Source organism: Phyllostomus hastatus, unplaced genomic scaffold, assembly GCF_019186645.2.
Source record: "Phyllostomus hastatus isolate PE091 unplaced genomic scaffold, TTU_PhHast_1.1 phas_scaffold_193, whole genome shotgun sequence".
Taxonomy (NCBI): Eukaryota; Metazoa; Chordata; class Mammalia; order Chiroptera; family Phyllostomidae; genus Phyllostomus; species Phyllostomus hastatus.
Genome location: NW_025334015.1, coordinates 5,453,315 through 5,475,616, shown reverse-complemented (window position 1 = coordinate 5,475,616; position 22,302 = coordinate 5,453,315). Strand labels below are relative to the sequence as shown.

General features: G+C 42.6%; 2 protein-coding genes across 16 annotated transcripts in view; one reads left to right on the top strand and one right to left on the bottom strand.

Moving 5' to 3' along the window:
* Positions 1-506: 506 nt before the first annotated feature.
* THYN1 (thymocyte nuclear protein 1) lies at positions 507-5,943 on the bottom strand. 8 transcript variants are annotated; one of them, XM_045860182.1, is made up of 8 exons: positions 5,808-5,943; positions 5,461-5,587; positions 3,776-3,957; positions 2,452-2,520; positions 2,023-2,115; positions 1,397-1,492; positions 1,006-1,156; positions 507-682 (listed from the first exon to the last, which is right to left on the bottom strand). In XM_045860182.1, the coding sequence occupies exons 2-8, from the start codon at positions 5,501-5,503 to the stop codon at positions 636-638; spliced, it is 681 nt and encodes a 226-aa protein (XP_045716138.1). In that variant the 5' UTR covers positions 5,504-5,587; positions 5,808-5,943; the 3' UTR covers positions 507-635. The 8 variants fall into 8 exon arrangements, with proteins under 8 accessions (XP_045716138.1, XP_045716141.1, XP_045716136.1 ...); XM_045860185.1 differs by having other exon boundaries at positions 5,461-5,510; positions 5,808-5,878; XM_045860180.1 differs by having other exon boundaries at positions 5,737-5,876.
* A 107-nt stretch (positions 5,944-6,050) lies between these two features.
* ACAD8 (acyl-CoA dehydrogenase family member 8) overlaps positions 6,051-22,302 on the top strand; it is a 42,100-nt gene continuing 25,848 nt past the window's right edge. For all 8 annotated transcript variants that reach the window (XR_006788083.1, XR_006788082.1, XR_006788081.1 and 5 more), the window contains exons 1-8: positions 6,051-6,231; positions 11,570-11,670; positions 12,082-12,251; positions 12,867-12,976; positions 13,352-13,428; positions 13,776-13,913; positions 21,966-22,101; positions 22,196-22,293. Coding sequence is in view for 5 of the 8 variants with exons in the window: in XM_045860204.1 (XP_045716160.1) it covers positions 6,123-6,231; positions 11,570-11,670; positions 12,082-12,251; positions 12,867-12,976; positions 13,352-13,428; positions 13,776-13,913; positions 21,966-22,101; positions 22,196-22,293 (939 nt within the window). In the remaining 3 variants the exon portion in view is untranslated. The remainder of the gene's footprint in view (positions 6,232-11,569; positions 11,671-12,081; positions 12,252-12,866; positions 12,977-13,351; positions 13,429-13,775; positions 13,914-21,965; positions 22,102-22,195; positions 22,294-22,302) is intronic.

The window sequence follows — 22,302 nt, the reverse complement described above, 5'->3', positions numbered from 1 at the left end:
CCAGACAAATAAAACCATTCGCCTGTAGAGTCAGCTCCATGGCCAATCTTTAATCCAAGTCCAACCTTCAGTTCCAGCCCTGCACATTCTTACTGCACCTGCCTTGCTGTAGAGCCAGTGGGGGCTCATATCTGCAATAATGCACAGTCTAGGACAGACTGCAAATCAACCTCATTTTGACAAAAATCTTAAAAGCATGTCCTTGGTGCCACTGCTTTTTCACCTGTGCTTAATAATTTTATCCTGATAAAATTACTGGTTTAAATCTCTGTGGGGCCCACGTGACCCCAGGGGCAGGTGAGGAAGGCCGGCATGAAAAGACAAAGGTTCGCTTCAGTGGGTCTTAACAGACTGCATCCCACATGCTGATGTTTGCCACAGTGAAGGAAGCTGATGGAGGTGGCCCTGCACACCGCCAAGGGGCGAAAGAGCAGCCTGGACATAGAAGACCCACAGTGGAGGGTTATACTACACCCAGTGCTGTTGTAAAAGAACAGCTCTCCAACTTGAGATCAGGGTTTTATTGAGAAAAGTACAAACCTCGAATGAACATAACAAGCAAGTCTCACATCTGCTGTCTTACAAGAGCTTCATTTCTTCGGAGTAATGCCTTGCCCATCCCAGCAGTATCTCAGTCAACTTGGTTCCTTTTCCTCCAGGCTCAAAATAAAATCAAACTCCTCTACCAAAAAGAGTAAATAAAAAAAAAGGAAGAATTAGGTCTGTGTCTCCTCTTGAACAGGGAAGTTGTGCTGGGCATCGCTCCGGTTAGAGGCAGGTGGTCTTCATTCAGAAACCTGTCATGGAGGGTGACTACATGCCAAGCACTGTTGGGTACTGGGTACATGGTAATGGGCAACGCGGGATGTGTTTCCTTCTGCAGAGATGCTGCAGGTGAGGAGACGGACTCAGGTTAAGTCCTGTGCCAAGTGTAACCTGTTAGTGAGTGTGAACTGCCAGTGTCACCCTGGCTTGCAGGTGAGGAAGCAGGGGGCCTGCGCTTACCTTGGGTCAGGGGCTGAACTGAGAGTCTCTGGAGGGTAAAGAGTGCCATGTTTTTTAAAGGCCCGCCAGTGGCTTTGTGAGCTTGGTGAAGGGTTTTGAGTTCAGCCAGGGGAAGGAAACGCTTCATCATCCGGACAAACTGCACATCCACCTGACAACATGACAACAGCATGTGGGGCAGAAAGGCCCAGCTGGACTCTGTCCACTCTGTGTTCCAGTTGCTGCGGAAGGTTCCTGTGGGCAGTGCTGCCAGTGCTCTGCTCTCTCCAAAGTCAAGGGAACCACTTCCGAGTCGGCTGAGCTCTGTACCTCGACCCAATCAGACCCCAGACCTCCTTCCTCCCTTTGTCCAGCCTTCCCCTCGTGAAATAGGAAAAACAGTAGTCCTTACCATGGACCACTTGGGGTTGTCTTTTTTGCTGGATGGATCGTAATAGGGACTGCTTTTCTCAAACTGGGTGTGGTCTGGGTAAGCCTCCTTCACAATCTGCAACCAGAACCACAACCACATCTCCAATCACTCGCCTGTAGGGTCAGCTCCATGGCCAATCTTTAGTCCCAGTCCAACCTTCAGTTCCAGCCCTGCATTTTCTTACCCCACCTGCCTTGCTGTAGAGCCAGTGGGGGCTCAAGTATCTGCAATAATGCGCAGTCTAGGGCAAACACGACATCAACCTCATTCTGACAAAAACCTTAAAAGTATGTTTTTGGTGCCACTGCTTTTTCACCTGTGGATAATAATTTTATCCTGATACATCTTCTGGCTCGGAAGAGCTACCATCAGGATTGTCTGCGGTGAAAGACCAAGGTGTAGAAATGGAGGGAAGCCTGCCTGTGGGACCTGAAATGGAGGCCTGTTCCTGTAATCCTCGTCACACAGGAAGGGGCCCGGGCAGTTTTCCCATAATACTGAGCGCAGGGACAGGGAGGAGGATACTTTTTTCCTTACCTACTTAAGCTATATCACTATGTACCTACATGTGGAGAGGGGTACAGACCAAAGCCTGTACAACTAACCTTCACAACTCCTGCGATGCCTGGCTCTTTGCAGTTGCTATGGTAGAAGAAGGCTTCTTCCTCCAGCTTCATGGCTCTAAGGAAGTTCCGGGCCTGTCCCAGGAGAGAGGAAATAAGAACTATCGTCTCTACCAACTGGAAAACACCAGCTGTTAGCAGAAAGCAACTCTGCTTTTATTAAATGAGTGTTTCTTTAGCAGTTTCCTCCAATTCAGTTCTTGCTTTTTGCCAAGATACCCAGACTTGCATCAGGACACTGGCTAAAACACATACCATTTGCAAATTGCATGCCCTCAGAATAACTATGGTGTTTTTTAGTACATTTTTAGCTTGGGTTCTGGGAAAAATCAGCCTTGCCCCAGAGAGTTTGCCCCTGTGTAACTCATGAGGAGGAGGCAGGGACCGACCCCACTCTGGCCCTCACCTTACCTGATAGTTGCGAACACCATCCCAGCATGCTGTCTGCTTGGGCTCTGCTTTGAGATCCTCAATGCTGAACTAGGTGACAGGAAATAAAGCCATTCCTTAAATAACCCTGGGTCAATTGGTAAGGATATATGGAAACCGACCACTGCTTCCTGTACACCGGGAATACTACTGGCTACAGTGGGAGGATGTAGTTTACTTGGAAACAGCTCTACAGAGGCACTTGTTTTTTCTTTTTGTTTTTCCACCCAGCAAACTTTACTGAGTAGTTACAATGCATGACACTGCATAAAATGCTACACCTGCAATAATTAGACATGACTGTTGTCCCCATAAAGTTTACTGTCCATTGGGGGTAATTTTTTGTGAAAAACATTATGAAACAACGTAAGTAGAGTTTCCTATAGAAGGACATGGAAGAGGCAATGACATATGTCTCAGGTAATACATATGAATGGTCATGTTAATACACTTTTCATGAGAGAAAAGCACACCATTTTTTCGTATTTTTGTGCCTTGAAAACTAAGTATTAAGGTATTAGCTCATTTCAAGGGCTACCTGAATACAGAACTCAATCCAGCTCCTTGTCCTTCCTGTTACCAGGTGGGCAAAAGCAGGTTCACGGTTGTTCATATGGGAAATAATACAATAATTAATAAACAATAATACAAAAATAAACTACAGAAGCACTTGTATTGGGTGAGTGTAGTAAGCTTTGTGTTAACCTTAACTGTGCTAATTAAGAGGATTAGTTGAATGGATAATCCAGAGCATAAAGCAGTCTGTTGGTTATTTTTGTTTCATTTATTAAATATTATCTATTCTATTAACATTTCTAATTATATTTTCTCTGGGCTATTATTAAAATTGGTTTGCGTGAATTCCCTGGGAATGTGCCAGGAGGCAAGAAAAAGGCAATCTAAGATTGAAATGTCTAGATGAGGGGCTGGCACAGTACCACTTCCACAAGTCTAGCCCTAAGCCTGATGTTGTGGATCCTGTTTTATAGGAACCTGGCCACCATTTGTTCATCTTTGGCTCGGACAACTTTCTTGCAACAGCTGAGCTGCAATGGCAACTCTAAGAGCAAGGAGCCTAAAATATTTAGCATCTGGCCCTTTACAGAGAAAGTTTGTCACCTCTCCCCTAGCTAGAAAATTTACAAAAGAGATAGTTGATGGTAACAAATCCTGCTGGTTTTATTCCTCATTACCTTTTCCCTATCCTTCAAAGATATGAAGCTGGTAATGGAACCCTGTGGTGTCCATATTAATTTTTTATTTTTTAAAAAACTTGAAGGCATTAGAGACAGGAACATGATCTCACCTTCACATCCACACCTTTCTCTAGTCGGCTTTCTGGCTCTGACTTCATCAGCCAGTAGCTGCTTAAATTCTTCCCACATTTTTTAAGGGCTGAAGTCCTCTGAGGGCTGGAGTTCTCCACTTCAGCTGATGCCTCACTTGCATTCTTAGTCTTGGTACGCTTTCCTGCTGGTCCCTTCTTGTCTGCAATAGGAGAAGCAAAAAGAAGGGAGCTGTCACACTTGCTGAGAGGTAATGTTCCACGGTGGAAGAAGCATATGTTTGGAGTCGGACTGGATTCAAATCCTGGATCTGTCAGTTACCAACAGTGGCAGCTTACCTGCTGAACTTATTTCTATAAAAATGGGACAATAATGCCTACCTTACAGGATATCTCTGGACTATCTATTCAATGGGATAAGAGTACCTTACATGGTTGCAGTTTTAAATGAAAGGTCCTAGCTGAGTACCTGGGCATACATTAAGTAGTCAATGTTTTTCCTTCCCTCACCCACTCCTGTGTCTTTGCTGAGGCTGTTCTTCCCAATGAAGAAAGTAAACCCCTACTCCATGGCCTTGTTTTGAAGATTAATTAATATAATAGAAACAAGGGGCTTAAGACAATGCCTGACTTTATAATAAATAATAAAAATTAGCTATTACTGTCATCATCATTTCATACTTTCCTTCTAGATCACTGCTTTTATGGCCTGCCTCCTTTCTGCTGATGGCGCCAAGAGAACCTGGATGAAGCAACTCATTCAGTACTTTACACAGACATGATAAAGACTGGATTTTATCCTAAGTGAATTAGAGAAAATGTGTCTGGAACACAGTAGGAACTCAGCAGCTAAGTTATTAAATTCTTACTACGTGGCAAACCCCTCTGTTACCCTAACTAATTCTGTTAATCCATCTAATTTATGAGATGTTTTATTCATCTGGAAAATGTATCCCAGGTGACATAACTGGTATACGGTAGAATCAGGAACCTGTCACTCTGGTCTATCTGAATCCACACCTAATGACTATTCTACACAGCCTCTGAATGAAGTTAAAGTGGTCATCATTAAATATCATTTCTGGATGTCTACATCTCCGAACCTTCCTAGCGGCCCCTTTAGAGTTAATAGGTACACTGAACACCATGTGTTGTTAAATAACACTGTTGTAGTCGATCTGGAACCCTTGCCGTTCCCCAAAAAGGTATTTTCTCTACCTTGAATTGCCTTGTTACTGCTATTCCTCCACTCAGTGCTATTTATCTTTGTGAATATAAAAATGACACCTTGTTTTCTTTGCATGTGTAAAGCCTCTCATTTTTTAAGGCTGGACTCAAACTCCTCACAGACTTCTCCGTAATTCCTGCCTGCTGCTACACACCTAGCAATCCAGAGTCTTAGATCCTTTCACTTATGTCTGTTTGCATTCTTCCTTAAAGTAGGAACTGTACGTGCCAACCTACATCACAAATATTTGTTGTGCTTACCAAACAACTATTGCCTGAATGAACAAACGAACAGAAAGGGCTCTGGGCATACGCTTGGTATGGAGTAAAGAGAAAATGAAGAGCAACTAGGGATAACGCAAAAAATAATACACAAAGGATTCTCCCCACAGGCAGGAAGTTGAAAGGGAACAGTATTAAACACCCTAGAGAAAAGTCTTCTGTGAGGCTGCCTTTTTGCAACCTAGGTGCAAGCTCACCTTGCCCAGAAACCCCAGCCAGCCTCTTCCTCGGTCTCGGCATGGTCTACCTGTACCGGGTTGAAGAGCAGAAGACTCTGGAATCTACAGTGATACAAGAGGCAACTCTGTATCTGCCCCCAGAAACCTGCGCAGAGCAAGATGGAGACAATGAAAGGGAATTTAGAGTGTTTCAGCTCCGAGGCTCCTTTGCGAAGCACACAGACAACTGGGTTTCAACCCTGCAAATCTTTCCTCCCATTATCTACGACCCCATTTCCATCTCGCGTAACCTGCCCCTAAACTCCACGGATTTGCCCTCGACGCTGGGTTCACTCGTTCACCGCTTTCTCAGAAGCCTGACCCACCGCTCCGCAGACAGGACCCCAGCCAATCTCCCGGATGCGCTTTCAATTTGCTCTCTCGTCTCCCCCCCCACCCCAGCCCCGCGGGTCTCTGGGTGTTATAGTCCTTACTCCAGGCGCAGACCCGCCTGAACTTAGGGGGGTGGGGGTGGAAGGACGGGGCGGCGAACTACAACTCCCAGAGTGCACTACAGACCCCCCCAGGGCGCGCGGTGCGGGTCGGGATGCGGGGTTGAGGGCGGGGCCGCCAAGCTGGGGCTTAGACAGCCGCGCTTGCTTACGCGCTTTCGGTCCTCTGCTGCTCCTGGAACTGCTGGAATGTGGCGGAGCGGCTGCCGGCGCCTCGGGGCGTGGCTCTACTGCCCTCGCAATGGTCTCCGGGTCCCCGCCGACAGCGGCCGCCGACGCTTGGTCTCCTGCATCGACCGTAAGGCTCACCCGGGGGAACAGGTGTTCGGGACCCGGGCTGGGGCCGTGGTCTCCGCGCCCTTGGAGCGCTCTGTCACTCCGAGGAGGTCGGCACCGCCTTCACACCCGGGCCCGCTCCCTCTTCTACCCCCATTCCCTTTTACGCCCTCTTCCATACTTCCAGCAGGTCACCCCCGGTCTGGCTTCTCCCCCTGGCCGCTATCCTATCTACCTGGGGGGCCTTGAAGCCTTTCACTCTTTCTGACCTCAGTCCACCTGTTGCACCCCTGGTCCTCGTCAGCTACACCACTGCCCCGCCAGCAAAGGACCTGGATGTGAAGCAGGCTCCTGAAACGCGTGACCCAGGCCTTTCACTGGGTGCGGAGCCCTGTCCTTTCTCCGGTCCACCCCACCCCTCCACAGCTCTGATTTCCCACCCCGGCGCCACCAGCATTTTCAAACAAGCACTGCCTCGCTCTTTAGTCAGGGGCACTGACAATAGCTGTCTGGTGTGAATTAATCAAAACTATACCTATTTTTTCAAAACCATACCTATTTCTTGGTCAGATTGGCAAAAGTATGTATTTTTGGTGTGCCACAGAATATTAGTAATTAGTTTGTGTGTGCTGTGGAATGAACAAGGTTGAAAATCGCTTCTCTAGAGGAACTTGGAGATTCTTGTCTGAAACTGCCTTTTTACCGCCTGGAGACCCTGCAGCTAATACAGCTTAATCCTTTTTGTTAATACTATGTGTTCCTTTATTGTTCAGACCTTCCTTAAACTTAGTTGATGTTATCAACCTCTTGACGTCGTTTCATAGGTTTACTTATGAAATGAGTACAATAACTAAGCACTTTACATTTATCCTCACAACTCAGACACATTGTTATGATTCCCACTTTTAGACAATGAGTGATTGCTTAGAGAGGTGCAGAAACTTGTGACTTAGTTTTGTTTTTTTTAATCATAACAATAAGTCAAAAAGACAGTAAGAATGTAAAGAGTGGTTGGTGCTGGTGACAATAGATGAGAAAAAGCTCCAAGTAATACAAATTTACTCATGTATTTAGATTTTATAAATTTACACCTATAGCTATAAAACACTTTTACTGTTGAAATTCCTAAAGAAAAAAATATATTGCAAGTGGGGAACTACCAGCATTTACAGACCTGAAGGTCTTTCGGGACCAGGCAGGTGACCTGGATGGGAATACCAGGGAGGGGTCAGAAGGACCTCCGCTGACCAGGAAATCCCCAGCCACTTCGTGCCTCCGTCAAGCACCTAACCCCTTTTTCATTTGGAAATTCGTTTTTTTTTATTTTAAATAAATGACACCTCTTTTTTTTTTTACAGTGGAATAGTCTGTGAATACCCTTAGACTGATACTCAGCTCTAGAAAGTACACTGAGGTGTGGAATTCGGTTTTCTCCTCAATACCCAGCACTTCACAAGGAGCTGCCCTCATCTAGTGTTAGAACTTGGTACACAAGGTCACCCTCAGGCAGAGCAAAGCGGATAGGAAGTAGTTCTGTCAACCAGAAGGTTAAGTAGGCGTATTTCTAGCAGCCAGCAGTGTAGCTTCAGCCAATGAGGTACTTGTTCACATTTTTAAAATAAATTATCTTTTAAATAGTAAAATAAAAGGAAATGGTCCTTTCAATATATTGTCCTACTTGTTAAAATGTCAAACTAATGGAAGTGATCAACAAATATTTCTCATTGTTTCATTGCACATTTTAATGTGAAAAATAATTTTAAGAAAATTGTGATTTTATATTTCAATATATATTACACACATATAATTTCCTCATTTTGCAGGTAGTGTCATTTTGCAAATGAGGAAATGTATTCAATGTCTAGTGGAGCCCCTCAGTTGACAATGCAATAGCTAAGTTGACAGATGTACCAGACTTACTGGAAAATGCACAATTAACAATTTGAGAACCAGAGTTCAAATGACTATTTCCTTGACCAGTGCACTTTCACTATAACTTGCTGCAATTTCCCAAGCATTCCTTGAACACCAAGTTCTTAAACAGAACCATTGATTCTGTACATTGGATGCCTTTAAAGATTAGTATACTATTTGAACTTGTTCTCTGTGCGTTTTCACCTCTTGAGCTTCTGCTGCTGCACAGTGGAGACTTTCCTTCTCTCACTGGGACCCTTTTCTGCATAGCTTTGCCACTTTAGTGTGTATGTGCACATCGGTGGTGTGCGCTGGCTCCTCGACCCCCACCCATGACTTCACGAGGTTTCTCTTTTGTTTTACAGTGTATGTTTTCTGGAAATTTAGGTATTTTTAATTAGTAACCATGATATCTTGTGTAGATTTTGCTTTTTAACTTGTCTTTTCCACTTTTTTCCTCCATGTAATGCTTTCCTGTCATTAGTATCCCTTTAGCTAAAAATATCTGTTGTCTTTAAAAATATATCTATGTTGTATTTACTTATACATGATTTGCATAGACCTGTTCCCTGTTATTTACTTGGGATGCCATTAAAATCTATTTTTTCCTTGAACTACTTGTTTTACTGTCAAATACTATTAATAACAATAACAATAATAGTAACTGTGAACATTTATCAAGCTCTTTCTGGGACTGAAATTCTGTAACACTTCTCTTTACACAGTAAGATGTGTGCAGCGTTACCATTTATGTCGTCCTTCCTGTGGATGGGCTGGGGTCGTCTCTGAAATCCTGGCGCTGCTCCACAGTAGACATCAGCAAGCACCCTTGTGTGAATGGTCCGTGAGCCATGGTCTACACGGCCTTTCTGCAAGGTTGTGCAAATGAGTGGCCAGACTCCTAGCTGGGGAATCATGAATTGCTTCCCCCTAACGATGTTCCTGAGGATAACACCTAAGGTGCCTGTCTGCTCTAGACTTCTCAAGGTAGCCTAATCATTCTTCCTCACAACTACTCGTTTCTGAGTCTCCCCTTCAGATGAGAGCCCTGATGTAGACAGACTGCTTTCTCCTGCCTCCATGGGAGATGCCCAAATCTGCACCGGAGAAACAGGCTCTGCCACCCAAACTTGTTCTCTGCTGGAAGGGCTCTGCGGTGTTGGCATGAAGCACCGAAATGAAGTTTTGTTGAGTGTGGATCCGTGGTCTTTCTTTAGTGCTCCTTAGCATCACCCCAGAATGACCAGGTTACCCCTGCAGGATGAAACCTTACAGGCATGTCCAACCTGCAGCCTATGGGCTGCCTGCAGCCCCAGCGTGGCTGTGAATGCAGCCCAACACAAAAATCATAAATTTACTTAACACATTATGAGACTTTTTTTGTGATTGCATGTTGCAATGTATTTAATGTGTCACCCAGGACAACTCTTTTTATCCCAGTGTGGCCCTGACACACCAAAAGGCTAGACACCCCTGCAAGGTACCAGAGCCTGCATTTTCTCTTCTCCCTTCACTTTTACAGCTACTGTTGTGCCTCCTGGCGTTGCTGTGCCTCCAAGTCTAGGCACACACTGCTTCATTTCTCTTAGCACAGCTGAGGCAGGCGGTCCTTTCAAATGTCAGTACTAAGAAATAGCAAAAGAGAGTTAAGTGTGTAAACGTTGTAAGTCTGATTCACCCTGTGCAGGCTGCTGATGCTGCTATGGTGTTCTGGCTCCCAGAGCTGGTCCTTTCTTTTCTAAACTCTCTACACAATCCCTACAATGTTGTCGTCTTTCATGGGAGTTTTACCTAGGTCTTCACTTTTAGCTTCTGGCCTGCTTCTAGCTGGAAGTCTGAATCACCCTGCAAAACAGATGTATTTTAGACCTTATTTTACTGGCTAGTTGATGTACAGCTCTGCTTTGCAATTCAATCCTACCTTACTCTGTGCAGTTTTTGAAAAATGGGAAAAATTAAATAGAGTTCATGTCATTAGGAGAACTGACTCATTAAACAAAATTCGTAAAGTAATGATGTTGTGAATCAAATAGTCACTCTGTTTCACATAGGCAGGTATAGATGTTTTCCTCCTCAAAAGTGTCATCTCTGACAAAGCACTCACAGTGTAGTCTTTGACAAGATGTTTAACGTTCTAGAAAAACCTCTTCCCATGAAGCTGTACTACCTGCCTGTTGGAGTTGCTCAGTTATTTATTCATTGTCCTTAGCTCTTAAGTATCTTAGACCTACAAGTGAAGGAATCACCCAAAGTCACAGCACTGATAGTTAGGATAGAAAATGTTCTAAGAATTCCGAGTCCATGGGGTGAAAACAGATTCACAGATTGGTAAGGCCTTCACCATGTTTCAAAACTGAAACACTTTCATCAACATTGTCCTCCACAAATGTCTGAGACTTGCTAAATGCAGGGCCACATTCTAAGATCTTTTCCTTAATTTGGAGAGTAAGCCGAAGTATATGTATCCTCCTTTCCCAATTGAGACTTCAAAATGAGTGTTGGTGCAGAGAGACAGCAGCAGACAGATGTACGTAGATAGGGCACAATTCCAGGATATTGACACAGCCCAGGTAGGACAGCCGAACGGAAAAAAAATATTTACCATAATGTGTTCATCATTACTTTAATGTGGATTTATGAGGAGAATGAGATGAAGAAGGGTATTGAAAAAATAACTAGGAGGTAAATAACGTCAGTCAGTCCAGTTGGGAGTAAAGGAAGAAGGGAAAGGGAGATAATACTGGATTTGCTAAGAAGTTCATTTAGTTTTTCTGTATGATGGCTCTAATAGCTCTTGGTTGTCTTTAACGTCATTGGAAACGATTTTGTTAGGTTGTATTGTGACAGCTGTCATTTCACCATGCATTTAAAAAAACATCAAAATTGGTGGATTTTTGTGTAGCCATTTTAATACTGAAGATGCAATATTTTGGCATATCATACTTTATTATTTCAAGAAGGTAAAAACGCAACTGAAATGCAAAACAAGATTTGTGCAGTGTATGCAGAAGGTGCTGTGACTGACTGAATGTGTCAAAAGTGGTTTGCGAAGTTTCTTGGTACTACTGACATTTGGGCCAAATAATTCTTGGCTGTGGGGCTGCCTTATGCATTCAAAAATGTTTAGCAGCACCCCTGGCCTCTAGCCACTAGAAGCCAATAACAGGAGACAGCCAAGTACTCAAATATCAAATCAATAAAGTTATTGGTGAAAATGAAAAATTTGTATTTTATTTTACAGAAAACACTAAATGGACCTTGGCCAGCCCAATACATCAAAGAAACTGAATAACAGTGGGTGATGTCACTGTTTGGGTATTAAAGGTAGTGCTGTGTATGGGAAATGCTCTGACAGGGCCACTGTCCCAGCTTCGTGGTGTTTCTTGTTTAGGGCACTCTCCCTGGACCCCTGTTCTGGAACTGAATGAATGTGATCTTGCCCACAGCTTCCATGGGACTAAATGAAGAACAGAAAGGATTCCAGAAAGTGGCCTTTGACTTTGCAGCCCGGGAGATGGCTCCTCATATGGCAGAGTGGGACCAGAAGGTAGAAGTGTTTCTGTGGCTAGATATTCCAACAAATGCCTGTCTTCATCTCCTTGTAATCCTAACTGTTCACTGTTCATTCTCCACTTACAAATGAGAGTACTGGTAATGAAATTGTTCCTTTTTTAGAAGGCACTCTCATCATCTTGAAAATACTGGTTTTGTTTTTATTTTATTGTACAAGGATTTAGAGCTCTTCTGTAACCAAGGGAGTTGTTCTGATAATGAAAAGAAAACCAGTCCTTATAGAATGCATTTCGACTGATACACTGTATACACGACAGATAAGCATATTAAGCTAAGAGAATCCCTATACTCCCAAATGCAAACATGCCCATCCCTCTCTGTGTCCTCTGCAGAAAAGTCCATCTGTGAATCACTTACTGATGACTCTGCTCCCTTTTGTGCATAGGAACTGTTCCCAGTGGACATGATGCGGAAGGCGGCTCAGCTAGGTTTCGGTGGGGTCTATGTACAAACGGATGTAGGTGGGTCGGGACTGTCACGGCTTGATGCCTCTGTCATCTTTGAAGCCTTGGCTACAGGCTGCACCAGCACCACAGCCTATATCAGCATCCACAAGTGAGTGCCCAAGCTTGGAAAGCACAATGCAGTGCTCACTGGGTTGCCTAGGAAATTTCAGGTAAATAGGAAAAAAGTATCTTTTCAGGTTGGTTGCCTTTGAAGAACCAAACTGTTAAAAGTTCATTCTAGGTCTGCTGCTACCTGTTGGACTTGAATTTGTCATTGTGTATGTGGTTCAGAGAATCAGGACTGCCTGCCTTCCCCCAAATCCCAGATCAAATGGCCCCAGACAGACTTCTCCTGTACAGTGGTCAGGATCCGGTTTTCCTTTTCCTCAACCCAAAAAGGAATCCTCCAGAAATTTGGGAAAGTACATAAAACTCTCAGAATTTTCAGGAGCTCAGTTAGGGAGCTAACTAGAAGTAGCATGAGCGTCCATGTGATAAACACTTTGGCCCAGGTTATCTCCGGGTGGTACACATTCTGGGAATATGTTATAATCCAGGTCTTTCCTTCAAAGTTGAATCTTCTTGATTGTGACTTTTCCTTTCCCACTCTCTCTTCTGCTTCTGTCTACCTTTCTGCCTTTGCTTTCCTCCCCCACTTCCCTCTCAAATTTCCTTTTCCATCTTTTCCTCTGTGAGTGCCTTTTGTCCTTGCTATACTTCTCAGCATGTGTGTCTGGATGATCGATACCTTTGGAAATGAGGAACAGAGGCACAGATTTTGCCCACCACTCTGTACCATGGAGAAGTTTGCTTCCTACTGCCTCACTGAGCCAGGTGGGTTTGCCATACTGCAGGTGACACCGTTACTCAAGTGAAGTCACTGAGTACTCGTTAGCAGGTTGGTATACACCACCATTGTTTGCCAGGAAGTTTCGTTATAGAGTAACAGTTTCTTAATGACTTGATGTTACAAAACTAAGAGAGCTCTAGAGCAGTTTCTCCAGGTTTATTGCAGGACAGTGTGACTGCTGTGTGCAATTTATACCAAGTACAGAGAGTTCCTTTGGTGGTCTCGATTTTGAAGTATCGAACTCTGAGCTGTTTGTCATAAGGGAAGGTTTCCTAGGAGATGGAAACATGCTGGAGCTCCCTTAACTTGGCTGACTTGCTCCCCTACCCTCTCTGCTTTCTGTCTGACCCCTGCCTTAGGAAGCGGGAGCGATGCTGCCTCCCTTCTGACCTCAGCTAAACGACAAGGAGATCATTACATCCTCAACGGCTCCAAGGTACCAGTGTGCTTTCCCAGAACAACTGGGAGAACAGTTGTCTTCATCTTTTGCTCACATCACCTGGATCCTTGCTATCTTCGAGTTAATATTCCCATGGGATTTTCACATGCTAGCGAGAGAACCCATGACCCACTTCCCTTTATCACCTTCACTGTTTCTCTCTCTTCTGTTCTGCTCCAGGTAATTTCATTCATTTTGGTCTATCCTTTTCATAGTCTCCTCAGCTAGATCCCTGATTGCCTAGTCAGTGCAATTTCTTTTTAGCCATCCTTAGTGGCTCTGTGCTGTTGTGCCACTTACTGTCCTGCTGTCCTGACCGCCATGCACCACCTCCCACCCCACAGGCCTTCATCAGTGGTGGAGGCGAGTCAGACATCTATGTGGTCATGTGCCGAACAGGAGGGCCAGGACCCAAAGGCATCTCATGCGTCGTTGTTGAGAAGGGGACCCCTGGCCTCAGCTTTGGCAAGAAGGAGAAGAAGGTAAGTGGCTATTGACAGGAAGCAGTTCCAGTTCTGATGTGGCCCCCACCAGACTGAGCTCTGCTCTGTTTCTGGAAACAGTTCACAGACTTTCTAACTTGCCTTGGAGGCAGTTGCTTCTAGTAGGATTTTGACAGGAACAGATGAAATATAATTGGGCCTCGTTAACAACCAGCAGGCCACTGGCAACAGTGACCGAGTTTACCGGTCCCGCCTATAAGCTGCCTGTTGTTCCGGTGCGAGCGACCTTCCTCTCATCTCTCCTCTTTCCATTTTTAGCCTGTGTTCCTTTTCCAGTTTTTTGTTTGGGTGCACTCTGTTATCTCAAGAAGAAATACTTATGGAAGATGTGGTGTTTACTAGAAGTCTCAGGAATGATATTTTTGGGCCACTTTTCTTCTTTTAATAAAAATAAAGTATGATTCTTTGGAGATGATTGTGGGTATTCCAGTAATGTTCAGAGGGTGGGTACTTCCATGGGTGTTCTGAGAAGACATTTTTAGGATTGAGAAATCTGATTGATAGCCAGACCATGAGCAGTGCAACCATAATGAAGTAACCATTGCTGGTGATAGGGTGAGACCCTTTAGATTTGTTAGGCCAGACGATCAGAATAGTCATCTACCTCTGACATGTACTGTTGTAGTTAGGATCTTGGGGGAGAAGTCAGGTAACGAAATCACCCCTGAATGTACTTCTTTCATAGCTCCTAGTACTTCCAAATTTCCCTGCTTGACCCTTCCTGATCCTTCATAACTTCCAAGGAGTTATTAATGCCCTTTTTACAACATAGCAGGTATTTATTTACTAGATGCATACTGTATGCAAAGCCTTAGGCTAACTCCTAGAGGAATACAAAAGTCACTCCTAGCCTTGTTTAGGATTATGAGGCATATGCTGTCTTATCTGTGTAAGACACATATGCTATGTGTGATGCATTGTGTTGGCCACAAAGTCTGCTTAGTTTCTTCTCTAAAATAAAAGACAGGTTTTTCATCTTTATCAATAACTTTATTGATTTGATATTTGAGTACTTGGCTATCTCCTGCTATTGGCTTCTAGTGGCTAGAGGCCAGGGGTGCTGCTAAACATTTTTGAATGCATAAGGCAGCCCCACAGCCAAGAATTATTTGGCCCAAATGTCAATAGTACCAAGAAACTTCACAAACCACTTTTGACACATTCAGTCAGTCACAGCACCTTTTGCATACACTGCACAAATCTTTTTTTTGCATTTCAGTTGCATTTTTACCTTCTTGAAATAATAAAGTACAATATGCCAAACATATTGCATATTTTTTTCATCTTCAGTATTAAAATGGCTACACAAAAATTCACCAATTTTCATATGGTTTTTTTAAATGCATGGTGAAATGACAGCTGTCACAATACAATCTAACAAAATTGTTTAGTTTAAAGACAACCAAGAGCTACTAGAGCCGTCTTACAGAAAAAAACTAAATGAACTTTTTGGCCAACCCAATATAAGACATATGGCTATAGGATTTCTAGGTCCTAGGAATGTCTGTTTTGGGTTATAAAACACAGAATGACTTATGTACCCTGACACGTAATTTTACAGGATCCAGTTGTAGTAATTCAGGTATTTGATGTAATGACTATTTTAACATACAAACTGAGGTCAGAACTTTCTGTTCCATTTTACATTAGGTGTTTATATTCTGGTTGGGGAGACAAGTTCACAGGTAGCCACCATATAGGCCAGTGTTGGAAAGTTCCAGACTTATGGTAATGAAACTGGGAGAAACGATCCCAGAGGCTCAATTGCCTGCCAGCACAAAAGCGACACTTGGGACACAGGTTCTGGTGAGAGGGAAAGTGATTTTATTTCAGGTGCCTGCGACCCAAGAAGATGGCAGGCTCATGCCTTAAAAACCATCTTTCAATAAAGCCAGTGATGTTTATAAGGGAGTTAATGGGAATTCGGGAGAGGGAGAATTCCTAGGGTGGCAGTGTGGACATGCAGTTTCTCTTGAGAAAGGGAATTGCAGGTGAGGGGAGCATAAGTGAAACAGGGTCATGTAGTTTTGCTTGGATTCGTTCCTCTTGTTCTGATTTTACATTGTGATGTGTGTCAGCCAGACCTCTGTTGTTCATTGTAGGGGCTGGTGCTCCTCATTTTGGAACAGGTTATTCCGCTATAACAGGACCTTGGCCAGAGGGGGAGCATAGGGTTGATTAAAAGCACAGGGTTAATTATACACTTCGATTTGTTACAGAATGAGTAACTTGGATCACTACACTAGGAATATGAAATCACAATGACAACTCTCTACTGTCAATTCTGGCTCCACTTCCATGGTGACTTAAAGACTAGTTTCTTGCAATTTATTAAGAAATAGAAGTTTTGATCAGAAGCAAAGCTTTTAGCATTGAAGAAAGGCATTTTTGGAGGTTCAGATAGTGTGTTACCAAATTTGCTAAAACAGCAGGTGATTACTTTAAATATAAAATATATGAAAAAAATCAGTATAGCCAGCCTAAGTTTTAGAATACTCCCCTAAAATAGACCTAATCCTATCTGGTATCCATGAAAACAAAGAAAGCTAATCTGTAATTCCTTTTCCCATTTCCTCAAGTGTGTGGTCGGTGGGGGGGGTGGGGGGGGTGCGGTATGGTGATCTAACGTTTGTTGGAACCATGCAGCCAGTTGGTGAATCTTAGCGATGCAGGTTTCTACTTGCTGGTAGATCTCAAGAGGGAACAGTTCTCCCCTCGGTTCCCCTGAACATGTTAAAAGTATCTGGAGTTGGAGTGCATTTTCCAATGAAACCTGCAGCTGAAGCTGCTGCCTTTCTGCAGAAAAGGTTACTTGGGTATGTAACTTACAGGGCAAGTCCTGTCCCAGCCCAGGGATGGAACATTCAGGCATGTAGAGGAAGCTGTGTGATGACTTAAGATCTCTGAGTTGGCCTTCTAAAGGCTGGAGAAAGGTCTTTTATTGCATCTGTCTGGTAATCCCTGCTATCTAGATGATTTCCTGACTTCTTTTAGTCATTCTTGTATTTAAAACTGAGTAAGTGCCTCCAGTGTCTACTAAGAAGTCAGTCAATTTGTTCCCCATTGTCAGTTGTATCTGGGGCTCCTAATGATGGGTCGGGAGGTGTCCAGAGGAGTCCCCAGGCCTCCTTATTTATCATCTGCCTATGTGTTTCTTTTTTTACTTATTTTTCTTTTTTTATGCCTCTTGCCAGTCACTCGAGGCTTTACACGTTGGTGACCTTTTGTACATGGCCTTGCTCTGGTCTTGTATAACTGCCTATCACATTCTTCCCCCAAGGATCTTGGCTCTGAAGCCTTTCAGGGGAAGGGTGCAGGATCTCTTTTGTAACTTTTCTGCTGGAGAGGGGTGATGTTTTTCTTCTGGGCCTACAGATTCTTGCTCTCTGTCAGAGGTGAGATGAGGACTGGCATGGAAAGGGCGGTGATGGTGTCTAGAGGTGGCATTCCCTGAGTACGAGTGGGGCTTGTAACGTGGTGGAGACAAACTGTGTTGCAAATCTCAATACTATATGGCAAAAGCTAGAAAATTCAGGATCCAGTTCATTTCATAAATGAAAAATAAAATTTGGAAGACAACTGAACTACAGTCTAATGTCCATAATTGTGTATATAGAGTCTTTGGAAATACAACTTTTCTTTCCCTAAAATCACACTTATTTTTATCAAAGAGCCAAATCAATTCATTTATTGCATTAACTCTGGTTTCAATTAAGCCTGATATTTGCATAAACACAACAAGGAATAGCAATTGATTATGTAAGCTTTCCTAAATCTGCTTTCCTAGAACCTTATGAGGAATTTTCAGATTGAGCTTCAATTAGCCTCTCAGGATAAAGAAGCCCAGCCACACAGTTACCATCCAGCTTTGCCTTTAAGAGCTACAGATTTGGGTGAGTTCCTCAAGTCCTTGAGGTCCCCAAAATGTCTTGTGGTTCTTCTTTGCTATGTCCCAAGAAAGCACCATCACTCCTTACCTGGAAAGCCTGCCATGAACCAACCACATGAACAAGCAAAGTACCAGGCCATTTCTCCAAGGGCTTGTATCAGCTTCAAAGTCAGTCTTCCTTCCTTAAAACTTTCTGGTGACCTCGAGAGTCTAGTCACATCTCACGCAGACATGGCATTCCAGTCAGTGTCTTGGTACATAAAACTGGCTTTACGTGTCCTCTTATGAAGAAATGAGATTCCTATTGTGTTTATGCAAACAAGTATATTGCTATAAAAATAGTAATTCTGGAGGGATTAGGAGGGGAGAAAAAAATAAATGTCTCTATATTGCGTATGAAAGTATAATTTACCAAATTGCTTTAAGAAAAAAAAAAACAACTTTCCTTATATCTGGAAAACAAAGGATTAAAAATTAGCAATATTTTCAACAAAAGGTTACAAAAATCATAATTCTTTTTAGTTAATTCAGTTTCATAACCAGTATTTGTTTATTCTGATTTGCCATGAATCCAGTTATTCTATAGAGTTCTACTAATCTTCATTCAGTTCAAAGGTTTGATCTGAAAATTTTTCTCAGAAATATGTAATTTAGAATAAGTCAGAGTCCTTTCCATAGATTTTTCTGAAGATGTAACATCTTTGCATCAGAGCAAAACAATGACTTTCTGTAAATGACAGAAAAAAACTTAAAATGACATAGATATAGATCTGATTATAATGCAGTTGACAAAGGAATTTGCTTTCCTGTAATAACCTTTTAAGATAACAATTAGAATTACAAATGAAAGTATATCAGAACTTTGTAGACTCTTGGAGATTTTTATATAATCTCTAAAACATTTATTTTAATGATAAAAGTACATGTATACAAATAAAACATACAATGGGTCAAACTAAAATTATTTTATTAATTTGACAAAGCTTCCCATGTACCTTAAGTATTTCAAAATGGCCTAATCGGTTTAAAATTTCTTCATAAGGGGAGAGAACAAATCCTTGAGGTATTCCAAGGGCCCATTGGAATGACTCAAAGCCAGTTCTAGCTCAAAAAAGTCTTAAAATGTAAACTCTGGGAAGGTTGTCCAACATACTTGACTAAATGAGTATATGTTATTATGAAACAATATTAAATATTTATTTACTCAAAGTCACAAGAAAAGGCCCTGACCAGTGTGGCTCAGTGGAGTGGGCATCATCCCACAAACCAAAAGGTCACCAATTCAATTCCTGACCAGGACACACACCTGGTATGCAGGCCAGGTCCCTGGCTTGGGGCATGATAGGGGCAACTGATGGAAGTCTCCTCACATTGATGTTTCTCTCCCTGCCTGTCTCTCTCCCTTTCCCTCTCTCTAAAAATATATAAATAAATTTTTTTTAAAGTGACAACAAAAATTTTCCAACACAAACACAGGTTACCAAAACTATAGTTGTTAGAATTAAAAAGATGGGTTTTTAAATAATTAAGTACCTGATTAATATAATATGACATAACTAATTTAATAATACATAGAATCTTTGCTTTCTAGGCAAATACAGGAAAAGCTTTTTTCCCTTTTAACAGACTGAAAAGGACCCAAACAAATTTTGTATTAGTTTACTTTTGATATTTAGATTAATTTACCTAATTAAATTTATTATTCAGCTTACCTATTTAATTTCCTATTAAGATTTCTATTTATAAGGCTTCTTATCCATTGAAATAACCAGCTTTAGAGCAATTTATTTTTTCCTTAACAAATATTGTTATACTTTGTATCTTTTATTATGAAACCATACAATTTCTTTCTAACTTAATTAGAATTCTTAACTGTTAGAAACCTTGATTTTTTTAGTGAGAACTGAAAGTAATTCACATTCTTTAGATTGCTACTTTTATGAACACATTCCATAACTTTTAGAAACACTTTTTATTTGCAAACACACTCACATTTTCAAAAGACTTACCTCAAATAAAGTACAAGATATATTCATGAACAGATCTAAATCTATTCTCTAGCTTCTTTGTGAAAAGAAGCCAAAAGTGGGCAAACTTAGATCAATTAATATTTCAGTATTGTTATTTCAAAATATCCAGATATTTAATAATCTTCACCATTTAACATAGCAAAACTCTGGTTTTAAGTTACCACAGACTTTGGAAAACTATGTTTAGATATATATAATTATTATAGAAAAGCTTTATCAAAAACCTTCCATTTTAGTTATATCTATTCATTCTGTTTTTATTTTTTTTAAATATTGTTTATGCTATTACACTTGTCTCAGTGTTTCCCCTTTTGCCCCTCTCCACCCAGCTTCCCCACTCTCTCATGCAATCCCCACAGTGTTGTTGTTGTTCACGGGTCATGCATACATATTTTTTGGCTAATCCCTTCACCTTCTTTTCCTTCCCCCAGCAGGGCATAGCAAGCAACCAGTGCCAAGAGAGAGTGAGGGATAGTTCCTGAGTGAATTCACTTGGCAACTGTTAGGGTCTCCCAAGGTCTATCTCAGGGTCAGTCAGCTACAGGCAGCCTAGGGAATCCCCTCCAAAGTCTAAGGACTTACTACAGGCTCTCATTTGCTCCTGGCTGGCTCACCAAATCTGAAACTGCGATAGACGACCCCCAGGCCCAATTGCCTACCACCACGAAAGCCAAATTCATGACACAGGTGCTGATGAGGAGGAAAAGTGGTTTTATTTCAGGTGCTGGCAACCTGAGAAGATGACAGAGCTTGAAAGAGAGCAAGATTGCTGCTGGCTCAAGTGACTGGGAAGACCTCAGGAGGCTTCATTTAACTAGACTGACGGATGGAGGTTGGGACTAGCTGGTATTTCCAGTAGAGGGAGCAGGATAAACAAAGCATGGGTTTAAAAACCCAGTAGCTCAGTGTGTTAACCAGCTTGCCTGGGGTGAAGAATACTTACAGGTGATCTCTAGAAGAGAAGGCTGGGAAGAGAGGGTTGGGCTACATTTTAGAAGACCTTAACTAAAGGGCTGAGGAATAAAGTTTATCTACCTAACAAAAGGGAGCTGTTGAATGTTTTTCTGTAAGGAAGTGGTAGTGATGTGAAGGCAGTAGTGTTTTCAGAGAGCTAAGGAACTGGGAGATTTTATATAGTGTTGTTTTAAAATCTGCATCAAAACCTCCGAGTTCTCTGAAGCCTTGGGAAGTACCTGGAAGAGGAAGTGAAGGAGTCAAGTAGTGAGAGCCCTATTCTATTTATATAGGAAACATTGGAATAAGATTTTATTTGATGAAAGTAGCTCTGCTGGCTTTCTAGTGCAATTCCCTTACATAAGGAAAAACCAAGATCACAAAAAAGCCCAGTGATTTGGTGAATGACGAAGAATACAGCTAGTTGGTTGCATGACATGGACTATATCTTAGGCATTCAAAATTTTTGCTGGGACTTGTGACTGACAAATTCAAGGATGATCTGGTAAGTCATCTATCTGGGAAAACCAACCCCCCCCAACCCTCCTAGTTTGCCAGTTTTTGTGGTGTAATGCTCCCACCATGGCTGATGTCAGGCCACCAATATCACTGAAAGCCAAGCTAAAGGAAAAGACGTGCTTGTCTCTTTGGAGCTGGCACTGGCACATCACCACATCTCTTTGCCGCTAATGCTGAGCTAGGTGTGGCCAACACAGTGCAGGTTATTTATAACATCCTAGAAGAACACTAAGGTTGTGAGAGGAGAAGTGTGGCTGTTGTTAATAATCAAATAATCCAAGTAATTCTTATGTATATCTTATAAGATGAATAATTCTTATATTATCTAAGGCATTGTACTTACATAGATGCACCAGAAATGATGACAGCCCCTCCTCAACCCTAAAAGAAATTGTGAGAAACATCTGTGAGTAGTTTAATCCAGTAGAGTGGACATTAGAATAGATGCTTTTAATATGTTAAAAATGGCTAGCTGAAAAATACCTGTCAAATATTTAAATCTGAACTTTAATTTTTCCTCATTTTAAGTTGTCAAGGGTCTGATCTCAGGGAAATGGAGCCTGTGCTGCCCAGGCGTTCGTCCAGCACTGCCCCTGTGGTGAATGCTTGTGCAGCCGTACACTCCCTGATTTTTGCCAGGTGGGGTGGAACTCGCAGCCAACCCGAGCAGTCATCTTCGAAGACTGCGCCGTCCCTGTGGCCAGCAGAATTGGGGACGAGGGGCAGGGCTTCCTCATCGCCATGAAAGGACTAAATGGAGGGAGGATCAACGTTGGTGAGAACACGAAGGGGCAGGTAGGGAGGCAGCGGAGGGACAGGTGGCACTGCTCTCCCAGCTCTGTCACAGTGTCGGCTCTCTTCCTTTCCAGCTTCTTGTTCTCTCGGGGCTGCTCATGCTTCAGTCATTCTCACCCGAGACCACCTCAATGTCCGGAAGCAGTTTGGAGAGCCTCTGGCCAGGAACCAGGTAACTGCC